At 33.1% G+C, this 12926-nt stretch overlaps 1 protein-coding gene across 1 annotated transcript in view; it reads right to left on the reverse strand.

Annotated features, from left to right (window-relative positions):
* Positions 1-12926, reverse strand: part of LOC136032205 (neuralized-like protein 4) — a 74345-nt gene that overhangs the window by 46852 nt on the left and 14567 nt on the right. The window contains exon 4 of the mRNA XM_065712412.1: positions 9365-9455. Coding sequence (XP_065568484.1) covers positions 9449-9455 — 7 coding nt within the window. The 3' untranslated portion in view covers positions 9365-9448. The remainder of the gene's footprint in view (positions 1-9364; positions 9456-12926) is intronic.

A 12926-nucleotide genomic window follows, 5' to 3' on the forward strand; every position in this document is an offset into this window, starting at 1 on the left:
AAATATTTGAATCGCCTGCTCACCCCTGCTTTTGAAAATCTTTTTACTTTTAATAGAGACCGTCATGATCATAATACAAGAAAAGCTGATAACTTAACTCATTATTTTAGGAGTACCAATCGGGCATCTTTTGTGATACGGCATTATGGTCCCCATGTTTGGGATATATTGCCCGAGTGTGTGAAAAATGCACCTAGTCTTCCGGCCTTTAAGTCACAGGCAAAGAAGTTTCTTTTATCTCGTGAGTGATTTTGTTCTGAAGCCCGCTCCAGGATGTCATTCTGTTCAAGGTTTTTTACTGATTTATTTTGCTGTTAATTTTTTCTTTCTGTCTTCTTCTTGTCTTTTCCTCTTTCTCTTTTTTTCTTTTTCCTTCATCAGCTGAGTTTCTTTTGTGTTGAGTAGCGTGATATGAATGTGGCTTTAATTAGTTGAGCGTGATAACCTCGCTTGCCCTTCCAAGCTTATTGCCTTTCTTGGCAGGCGAATGGCGAATAGTGTTTGTTTTTTTATTTGATAAATGTAAATGTGTTATTTTCTTTTTTAATAAATTTATATCTTATATCTCTTGGTCCCATGAAGTTAATCCTAGCATTAAAAAAAGCTTACTATGCATAAGTATTTAGCCTCTCTGAGACTTTTTATGAAATTGTGAAAGCTGAGCTTTACTTTTTCGAAATGTTCTATCTCAATAAGAAACAAAGGACAGTATTTTCCAAAAAGAAGTTAGCTAGCCCAAAAAAATAAGTAGATTTGAAGTAAAAACGGGTTCAAATATAAGTTGAAAATGAGTATGTGCATAAACTTTTTGAAGAACTTCAATAAAGAATTAGACTTTCCGAGGCTTATTGGGCATATGAAGGGGGATTATTTATATGAAAGGGGGATTTTTTATTGGGTTATACACTGTCCCACTCCTTGGGGCAAGGGTTGTAAGCTATACAGGGCTGTAAGCAAATATCGTCCTTTGTTTAAATATATATTTTTTTATCGGTAAAGTGGGCTTGTTCGAACCTTTGTGACCTTGGTGGGGATTTTACCCCCCAAAACACACACACACACTCCTTGGGGCGAGGGCTATACAGGGCTGTAAGCATTTATCGCCCTTTGCTCACATATATTTTTTTTTATCAGGAAAGGGGGCTTGTTTGACCCTTGGTGTCCAAGAGGCCAAGGACATTCTAGTGAAGCTTTTGAAGAATTTCGTTGGAGAATATTGAACTAAATCAAAAACACTATGTACATGCAGGTTATCAAAAAGACGCATCTCGGGAATAATTTAGGGTACTAAGTTAGAACTTTCAGGTAACGATGAGAGGGGTGATGAGTTTATCAACTCCTTCATATACGTAAAAATTTCTGTTCGTTTCAAGTTTTAATATTGCTCCTTACTTTCAGTTAAAACGACTTTTTTTATTTAATTTCTGACTGTTTTTTAAATAATACTGGGAAATCAAGAGCCCCATCCTGGAAATTCTCTTCCCCCATTAAAAATTCCTCCATGCATAGATCCTCCCACGTAACTGTATGTCCCGTCGTTATCACGAACTGCTAGATAATTCCTGTTTATTATAAGCTTTAATGTCGCTCCTTATTTTCAGCTAAAAGAACTTGTTTTTATTTAATTTTTGAACGTTTTTAAATTAATGCAGGTTTTGATTTTGGCTCACCGTACATGAATAATTAAAACGAAATATACTCATCTTATAGAAATATATATTTTATATAGATATACTAAAATGGCTATATATAACTAAAGAATATATATAAAGCTAAAATAAACATAAAATATATAATATACAATTACTTAAGTTTACAATTTGCAACTACCTTCATCAAACCACAAAAGTAACTGGCAACACGAAAACACTACGGGCAAAATATTTCCCCTCCTAAACACCTCGCTCTTCACTCTTAAATGTTAGTTAGTATTTAATGAACTTATACTAGTGTTACTTAATATAATTATACATAATGTTATTAATGCTGCGTGTAAAAATTATGGGCAAATTTCACAACTTATAGCCCTTTCTGGTATATGAAGGGTATTGCCCCCTCCTAAACCCCTCACTCTTAAGGCTAAATTATTATTTATTACTTAAATTACCTTCTTAATGGTCTAATTAAGTGACCCTTGTGTTTTAGGAGTAGCTGTTAATGAATTGAGATAAAATCCACACATTGGTGTAAAGAGCGTAATTATGAGGAGGGGAAATTATTCCATATATAACGGGTTGCCCTCTCTTCAATACCTTGCTGTTTACGCTATAGCTGCATTGAAGAGGGGGAAACCCTTCATATACGGAATAGTTTCTGTTCGGTTTGAGTTTTGATGTTGTTTCTTTTATTTTCAGTTAAAAAATCTTGTTTTATTTATTTAATTTCAAATAATACCGACAAATCTGCCTCACCCTCCATGAAATATATCCCCCCTCCCATCACAGGAAACTCCTCCTTGGAAATTTCATTCAGCGTAAAGTGCACCCCTTCTGTCAAATTCCTTCGAGACAGTTCCATCCTTGCTGAAAATCCCCCCTCCCGCGTAAAATATTTCGCAGACGATTCAGAATGAAAATTCTACTTAGTATACTTTCATTTGTAAAAACAACTTTGATTTCTGATTGGTTTGTCAATCACTCTGGAGATACCCCCTTCCGCTGAAATTTTTTCGAAAACCAAAACTCGCGGAAAACAACCCCCGGATAATTCCCGCAGAACATCTCCACTTGTAAAATCGAGTTGGCAAAGAGAATGTAAGACAATCAAAAAGAATTTCGTATAGGAATTTTGTCAATACCCCCAGTGAAAATTTCCCCTGGAAAATTCACTCCCTGGAAAGTTCCCTCCCCTTGAAAAATTATCCCTGTTGAAAATGCTACCAGCAGAATACCCCCTCCCTCCCCACCTTAAAAATTTATGCATACTTCCTAATAACAAATACTTTATGTAAACAATGGGCAAATTTTTAACTTAAAGAACTTTCTCCAGGGGCTGTGCAGGGTCGTGATATCTCCAAAGGCAAAGTTATTTTGCCTTTCAACTATGCTGAAAAAAATGGCTATCTAAAATTTTGATCGTACGATTTTGAGTAAAAATTGGTCACTTAAAAAAGGGCACTAGAAATTTTAATTTCCGTGTGAATGAGCCCTCTCCCGATATTCAAGCACCACTGGGTCGATACAATCACCCTGGGAAAAACATGAACAGAAAGAAAATAATAAATAAACAAACATCAGTGACCTTTCTTCTGGCAAAAAAGGTTATCTAATAGGCTGAATATGACGGTGTCATTTTCATTAAAATTCTATAACTTTTTGGGGGTGTTCCTCCTTTTTTCGATTTCAAATCTTCTCAGGCTCATAACCTGTGATGGGTAAGACTAAACTTAATGAAACTTATATATTTGAAATCACCACAATATGCCGATTCTTTTGATATATCTACTGACATAAGAATTCCGTTTTTTAGAGTTTCGGTTACTATTGAGCCGGGTCGTTCCTTACTTACAGTTTGTTACCACAAACTGTTTGACTGAGACTTTCAGTTAAAGCAATTTGAAAGACAGTCAGACAGTTCGTGGTAACGAACTGTAAGTAAAGACCGGATCGGTTCAATAGGAACTGAAACGCTAAAAGAAGGAATTTTGATAACAATTAATACGTTTAAAAAATAGCTTGTTATGCTGATTCCAAATGTATATAATTCATTCAGTTTAATATTACCGTTCAGAAGATAAAAGCCTAAGAAAATTTGCCTGATTTTCAAAAAAAAAGGGGGAGAACCGCCACAGAGTCAAACAATCTTAATGAAAATCACACACCAAATTCAGCATATCAGAGAGCCCTACAGAGGTTTCAAGCTCCTATCTACAAAACGGGGGATTTTTTTATTTTTTGCCAGAAGAAAGATCACGGATCTATGTTTTTCTTCCAAGGGCGATGAAATCAAGCTCATGGCCGAAGAAAACCGGGACAGGGCTTATTTGAACGAAAATCAGAAGTTCTACTGCCTTTTTTAAGTGACCGAAAAGAAAGCAGGGTAACTATTGCCCCTTTCACTCTCCTTTTTCCTAAAGAAATCCGATAAAAATTTTGAGATAACCAATTGATTCAGCACAGTTGAAAAGTCCAATAGCTATAGCATTGGGGATGTTATTACATTCCACAACCCCTGAGAAAGGGAAGTAATTTATGCAATTTGCCCATTCGCAACATGTAGCATTTTTTTACTAGAAAATAAATGGAAATTTCATCTTTTTTGGTGGGGTGGGGGGGGGGAGGTATTCACACGGGGAAAATTTTTTGTTGGCAGGAAAGCTTCTTGGGTGAAATTTTCAGAGATAATTTTCCATGAAAAGGGGATCTGAAAAATAATTAGAAAACTGATCAGAGTTTAAACAAAAAAACAATTTTTTTTCCGCCCCCTCGTCAATCTCTCACTCGTTACGCTAATGTTTTTTAGTTTGTTGAAAAGGCTTCATATTCCAATTCAACGGCTCTTGTGTTTCAGAAGCTGTTCTTAAAGAATTTTGACAAAAAGTCAAGCTTAAGCGTAATGAGTGAGGGAATAAGTAGAAGAAGCTCTCCTCACATTGGAACCAATTTAGTTCGTTATAACTTTTAATATTGCTCCTTATTGTCAGTTGAAAAAAAAGTTTTTTCATTTAATCGTAAAAATAAAAGCTTGTACTTATCTATTGGCTATTTTTACTGAAGTCAAACTGATACTTTTAGCAAAGCACTGATCAAAGTAACGTTAAGAGTAGGGGGGATTGTGGGTTTGAAGCCCTTGTTTTATACAAGATAATTGTAATTCTTTTTAAGTTTTAACATTGGTCTTTACATTCACTGAATTGTTCATTTTATGTAAGCACTTACTACAGATGCTTGCTGCTATTTACTTACTGTCACTACCAACGATTCGAAGGGTTAACTACATGTTAATATCTGAAACAGAATAGAATACACAGTAAAAAAAAAAGCTATCCTACGAAAGCAATTTGCATGGATGTAAAGAAAAGTTAAAGTAGCTTATAAAAGTGGGCATTAAAGCCAAAATATGCCAAAAACCTAAATTTTCCAGGATAAAGAAAGTAAACATTCAAAGTTTTTCCGGAGAGAATTTTTATATGAAAAAAAAAATTCTTGGAAATTCAGTGGGTATCTGAAGAATGTGGCTTCATTTCGTATAAAATGTGTACAATTTTGTCGAATGTTCTTTGAGCTACATGTGCTGGATATTTTACATCTCAGCGATTAATAGGTTTAGCTACCTTCATTGAAGTGAATAGGGATCTGAAACTTTGATCCTTGTAGTTTAGTTAACTGAAAAGTATCAAATACGCCGTTTGTTTTTGGCATCATTTGTTTTAGAACCTAACCAACATTATAAGATATAACTATGCGATTATGCTTCTGCTTACCAAGTACATTCAGCCAAGACAAAGTTATATGTTAAACTAAGAAAAAACGTGAAACTGCGTCGTTTTATACAAGTCTCTTAAACGATTATAGTTTTTCCAAATGAAATGACCTGTGACCCGACAGTCCATCGGCCATTTGCTATTAAAACTAAATTTTGACTGGTGCAATCCTAAAAGTATTTACGAGTGCCATTCCTAGATACAGTCAATTGAGAGATTCGAACTGATTGCCTTTCAAAAATTTGGAAGGGAAATTTCATCGTTTAAAACACATAAAGCTAAACTGGTCATTGCTTTCTCGAACTAGTGGGATAACAAGACAAATTTCAACTCCTTACCCCTTTGATTCTATGGTAGATCATTTGTTCTTGAACCAAAGAAATATAATGTTAGACATAAGCGTAAAGAGTGGTGCTGATGTACTAGGATGTACTCTTTTCTTTTTATGTTTTATTATCAATCTTTGAGAGGAGCTGCCACTATACTCAAACCCTTAGTAGTAGTAGTGGTAGTACTAGCAATAGTAACAGTAGTAGTATAGTAGTAGTACTAGTAGTCTTATAAGTAGTAGTTTCAACACTAGCAGTGGTATTAGTAACAGTAGTAGCATGTACACACTGTGTTTTCGTCAGTTGAACACCACCCATATCTTGCTCTGGAGGTTTCAGCTTGATACTGTAACTCGCTCCTAAAATATTACTGATAAGCTTTAATGGCAGGTTACCTAAACAAGGCTAATGACAGGTTACCTAAACCAGAAATCACTAACAATTCCATCAAAGACATAAGGATTCTTAATAATTTAAGAAGGGATGAATCTATTAGCATTACAAATGCAGACAAGGGTAACACTTTAGTGGTAATGGATACCAAGGACTACGATTAAAAATTAAACGTTTTACTGAAAGATGAAAAAACGTACAAAAAACTTTCTTTTGACCCGACAGAATCGTTCACAAAGAAGTTTAAGAACGAGTTAAAAAGTTTGAAGGAACAAAGGAAGATTAAACCTCAACTTTACTACAAATGCTTACCAAGAAGTTCTTTGTTCAATAAATCCTATGGACTTCCAAAGATACAAAGGCCAAACCTGCCATTACGACTAATTGTTGCAAGTACAAAGTCACCAACAAGTGCTCTTAGCAAGTGATTAGTGTCATTATGTAAACCAATCATGTCGACACAAATTTCTTACATTAAAAATTCGTCAGAACTTGTGAGAAAACTAAAAGCAGTGGAAATTTCTTCAAATTCTATAATCTCAAGTTTCGACATAGTATCAATGTATACGAATATTGATGTAAAAGCAGCAGAAATTCTTCTTGAAAGAAAGATATTAAGAAATTTGGACTTAATTTAGTTTGGTTGTGCAATACGTTTTCTTATTTTTTTTTCAATTCAGAGATTTTTTTTCGAACAACTAAATTTTTTACCCATGGGGGCCCCTTTAAGTCCTTTATTAGCAAATTGTTTTGTAGAAAATATTGAAATAATAACGTTAGATTCATATTTTTTAAAACACAAATTTTGGAGGAGATATATGGATGACATAATTTCAGTCTAGAATTATTTTGAGGAGGAATTAAAAGGTTTTTTAGAACATTTTAATTTTTGGGGAGGTGAGTTAAAATTTACAATACAATTAGAAGAGGATAAGAAACTTTCTTTTCTGGATGTTTTTCTTTAAAAAAATGAAAATAGTTTAGATTTTAAAATCTACAGAAAACCTACTAACAACAATAGATTTTTGTCGTTCTCCTCCAGTCACGCTCACCAAGTAAAAATTGGTTCAATCATATCCTTAACTGACCGCATTTTTAGAATTTGCTCTCCAAAATTCATTGACGAGGAATTATTGTTGTTAAAAGAAATTTTAATAAGTAACCATTACCCAGGCTGGTTAATTGAACAGACTTTTTCGAAAAGAAGAAAAACATTTCTAGAATTTTCTCACGATATCCTGGAAACAACAGAAAAGAAAGGTAATTTTGCTCTTTACCATTTTTTCCAGGGCTAAGTGAAAAACTTAAAAGAATGTTATAAAATAATGGTTTAAAGGTAGATTTAAGAGGTAGTAATACTTTGTCTAGTTTTTTTAAATTCTGGAAAGGATCAAACTTCCTTAGAGCAACAAAGTGGGGTTTTAAAATCCCATGTACTTGTGGAAGCTCTTATGTGGAACATACTAATCAGAATTTGAAAATGAGATTACTACAACATCATAATTCTATTTCATCGTCCTTAAGCAAAATTCCAAACCTGAAGATTTCACGTCGGCTCTATCGGAATATATTCATAATTATCCAAATTATTTTATCTCTCTTTTTACGCGAAAGTTTCTTTAGTACTTTTGAAAAAGCTTCTTATTGTTCCAAATAAACGACCTTTATGTTTGAAAAGTCGCTCTTAAGGAATTAGGACATAATTCACCCTTTAGCGTAAAGAGCAACGTGTTGAGGAGGAGGCAACCCTCTTCATGTACGTAATAACTTCTTTTCGTTTTAAGTTTTAATGTTGCTCCTTGCTTTCAGTTGAAAAACTTGTTTTTTTACTTAATTTCTGATCGTTTTCTATGTAATCCCTGGAAATCTGGTCCCACCTCCACGGAGAAATACCCTCCCCACGGATATATCCTCTATACAATTCAAACCCGGAAAAAATTTACCCAGAACAATTATCCTTAACAAGTCCACGCGTAAAATTAAAACAAAAAGCAGAAAGCAAGAAATACAAAATAATTTTGTATAGGAATTCTGGAAAATTCCCCCAATGTACAATTTCCTCTGACAATTTCACCCCCTGTAAACTTCCCTCCCCATGGAAAGTTCCCCCGTGAAAAAACCCCAGCAGAAAATTCGTCTTCCCACCCTAAAATATATGCTTGCTTTCCAATAACAAATACTATACATAAACAATGGGCAATTTTTTTAAATTAAAGACCTTTCCCCTGGGGCTATGGGGGGTCAAGTTATATCCAAAGGCATAGTTACTGGGCTTTTCAACTATGATGAACAAAATGGCTATCTCGAAATTTGAATCGGACGATTTCGGGGGAAAAATGGATGGGGGAGGGGGCAAGTTGCCCTTTAATCTTTTTGACCACTTAGAAAGCACGCTAGAACTGTTAATTTGCGTTCGAATGAGCCCTCTCACGATATTCAAAACGAAAAAAAAACACGCATCCGTATTTTTTTTTGGCAAAAATACAGAATTCCACATTTTTGCAGATAGAAGCTTGAAACCTCTACAATGAAGATCTCAGAGACGCTGAACCTGATGGTGTAGATGTTCATCTAGATTATATGACTTTTATGGTGTGCTCCCTCTTTTTTTCGAAAATAAGCTACATTTTTTCAGGCTTATAACTTTTGATGGGTAATACTAAACTTAAATGAAATTTGCATATTTGAAATCAGTATAAAATTCGATTCTTTTAATATATCTATTTGATATATCTATATATCAAAATTCCGTTTTATAGAGTTTCGGTTACTATTGAGCCGGGTCGCTCCTTACTTACATTTCGTTATCACGAACTGTTAAATATTAGAGAACGAATGCACAAATTAAAACTTTTTCAAATTTTCATAAATAAAGTTTAACAAAACGAAAAATTATATTCGATTTAAAGAATTAATTAAAAAAAATAATAAAAATACAATAAAAAAATAAATTTATTAAAGAATTATAAAAAGAAATATTTGTAGTTTTAAGAAAATTATTAAAGAATCCTGAGGTGGAATTCCATGCTTCGAGAGAAAGCAGTTATGGATAACGGTCAAATTTCATTTAAACAGCAATGGACCGGTAAGGCAGTAAGACTTTATATTAGGATTTTATCCATTGATTCAAAACCTATTATCTCACCAAATTATGGTAAATATAAATAGAAGACAACTAGACTTTATCAAATTAACAGTCAAGTAGTATATGTATACTTACTAGGGTCTATGCGCTGTTTTCCCACCATTTACAACAGCAGCGTGGAGCCCACAAGTTGTATGAAACAGCAAAGACTCCTCGAGTTCAGCTTCTGAAATTATAGAAACAGAGAGCAAATAAAAAACGGCCAGATTGAGGCAAAAAAAGCTAGAACGAGAAAGGCCACATGTATGCACCTGTTTTTCTACTGTAGATGCATGCGTCAACTTTGGTTGCACCAAAGGAAAAAAAAAGAAAAAAAAACTTTTTAAAAAAGCGTTCTTTATAAAAACCTTGGCATCTGCCTCATTTTACCGTATTTAAAAAAATAACAAAAAAAACAGCAAGTATTTTATATTTTATTTGCGCAGTTTCAGTTACTTTTTTTTCCTTAATAGATTTCGCAGAAAGTTAGTCGACAGTAAAATTTAGAGAAGAAATTTGTTGGTCGATATAAAAAAACTAAACGAGACAAAACATACAAAATTAAGCAAGGAGTGTTAATACTAAAAATCAAAGTTGTAAAAACCAGAAACGTCTGAGGACTTTGAGAACTAAATTAAACCAGTTGAGCCAATCGACCGAGCGGGCTAAGATTAAGTGGGTTGCCCTTCTAAACCTGTTCTGAAAAGTCCATCCGCAGTCTACCCTACAAACGGACTTACTGGTTATGACCCGAAGATAAACATCCAAAATTCCAAGACACTTATTCCTAAATATAGAAATCAATATAGAGAAATGGGTGGCTGGCCGTTTAATTAGAACAATAAGCTTTGTGTGAAAAATCTATGAACAAACTTAAGCGTAAAGAGCGAGGTCTTGAGGAGAAGGCAACCCCTTTCATATACGTAATAATTTTTGTTCGTTTTTAGGTTTGATGTTGCTTCTTACTTTCAGTTGAAAAACTTTTTTTTTATTTAGTTACTTACAGATAGCGTTTGTTAATGGGAAATATACGGAACTAGTTTTAAAAAAAGTAAAGAGTCTCATTAAACACATTTTTTTTTCTATGAAAAAGACTATGTCAATAAAAAATGAGCAGAACTTAATTTAAAAAAATTCCACAAAACAAGTTTGTCAAAGAATACTAAAGAGCCTCATTAGGCCAAAAATGAGTATAAATAAATCCAAATAATTTTCCAAGCGTAAAACTACAACAAATCACCATCAATAAATGAATTAAATCCAAACGAACAGATATTAAAATAAATAACCAATTCAAACTCAAAACGGCCAAAAATTGACATGGAAGCTCTATAAAAAAAAGAACTTTGGCGTAAGAGCAAAGTCTTGAGGAGGAGACAACCACTTTCATGTAAGTAACAATTTCTGTTCGTTTTAAGGTTTGATGTTGCTCCTTAATTTTAGCTGAAAAACTTTTTTTTTTATTTAATTACTTACAGATAGTATTTGTTAATGAGAAGCATACGGAACAAGTTTTTTAAAGAAAAGTAAAGAGTCTCATTAAACCAAAAATGAGCAGGAATAAATTAAATAATCTTCAAAGTGAAAACGATAGAGGCTGTTAGAAAAACAAACAGAAAGATATGTAATATTTTTTTCTATGAATAAAGACTATGTTAATAAAAATGAACAGAAATTAATTAAAAAAATTCCACAAAACAAGTTTGTCAAAGAATAGTAAAGAGCCTCGTTAAGCCAAAAATGAGTAGAAATAAATTTAAATAATTTTTTCAAGCGTAAAACTACCACAAATCACCATTAATAAATGAATTAAACCCAAAACGAACAGAAATTACAATAAATAACCGATTCAAACTCAACACAAGCAAAAATTAACACGAGTAGCACTGACAACCCGCACACCTCCCCAAGGCCAGAACATAATTTGAACTTTACTGAAAACAAAATATATTTTTAATGTTTTCACTATTTTGACTTGAACAAATAAAAAAAGTATTAACACTATAAGGAATAATATCAGAATATGTATATCAAACTGATAGTACATGGTTATTTGTTTTTTTTTTAAAGTAAAGTGCAAATTATATTCTGGTCTTGGAGAAGACGTGGGTGTTGTCAGGAATACTCCTTTTAATTTTTGTTAATTTTGACTAGGTCATCCTGAGTTTCTTTTTTTATGTTTCATTGAAAAGTACTAAGGAACAGGAAAAAGAGGAATTTACCAACCAAAAGTATCTTAAAAACTTAGAAAAAAAAACACAAATCCACTTTTGTTGACAAACTTCCATATGAACTTCTGCAATTTTTGGGAATACTGGGCGCCAAATTAAAAAAATTGAAGAAGAAAAAAATGTAGGCGAACAATCATCGAAATGAAGCTAAGACATATGGCACCAAACAGTTTAAGAAGCTTTAGCTATCCTTTGAAAGGATAGTTGGCTTTCTTTTTCTAATCTTCCAAGTGTAAAACTACCACAAATCACTATTAATACATAAATGAAACCCAAAACTAAAAGAGATTACAATAGATAACCTATAAATGAAAACAAAACTAACAGAAATTACAATAGATAGCCTAGTCAAACTCGAAACGTGCAAAAATTAAAAGGAGTATGGCTGAAAACACCCACATCTTCTCAAGACCAGAACATAATTTGCACTTTACTAAAAAAAAAGAAATACTATAATTTCTGTTTGTTTTGGGTTTAATTCATTTATTAATGGTGATTTGGGGTAGTGTGACGCTTGGAAAATTTTTCGAATTTATTTCTACTCATTTTCGGCTTAACCAGGCTCTTTACTATTCTTTGACAAACTTGATTCGTAGAAAAAGTTTTTAAATTAATTTCTGTTCATTTTTTATTGACATAGTCTTTTCCATAGAAAAAAATGTTTTATATCTATTTGCTTTTATTTTTATTAGACTCCATAGTTTTTACTTTGTAGATTATTTGACTTTATTTCTGCTCATTTTAGTTTAATGAGGCTCTTTACTTTTCTTAAAACTAGTTCCGTATATTTCCCATTAATAAACACTATCTGTAAATAACTAAATAAAAAACAACATGTTTTTCAAATGGAAGTAAGGAGCAACCTCAAACCTCAACCAAAAACGAACGGAAATTATTACGTATATGAAAGGGGTTTCCTCCTCAAGACACCGCTCTTTCCGCTAAAGTTTTTCTTATAGAATTTTAGAACAAAGTTTATTGTTCTAATTAAACGGCCATTGTGTTCCAGGAATCGTTCTTAAACAATTAGGACAAAAGGTCAAAACTTTAGGGAAAAGAGCAAGGTCTTGTGAAAGGGGCAACTCCTTTCATATACGTAATAATTTCTGTTCGTTTTAAGCTTTGATGTTGCTCCTTACTCTCAGTTATAAAAAACTGTTTTTTTTTTTAATTTATATTACTGTTGGTTTTTAAATAATACCGGAAATCCAGCTCTCTCTCCATGAAAAATTCTGGTACTTGTGTATCATACGCCACCCACTCAAGTTTACGACGTGTAAAACTGGAGAACAAACCGGTTTCTTCGTTACTTTAGAAACAAATTTGAGCTATATATTTGCGCATTAAGGGGGGGGGGGTAGGATAATGTATAGCGGGTCTCCATGCAAAATGTGTTAGGTACAGTTATTCTGCATATTATTAAGTAA

Source organism: Artemia franciscana, chromosome 10, assembly GCF_032884065.1.
Source record: "Artemia franciscana chromosome 10, ASM3288406v1, whole genome shotgun sequence".
Taxonomy (NCBI): domain Eukaryota; kingdom Metazoa; phylum Arthropoda; class Branchiopoda; order Anostraca; family Artemiidae; genus Artemia; species Artemia franciscana.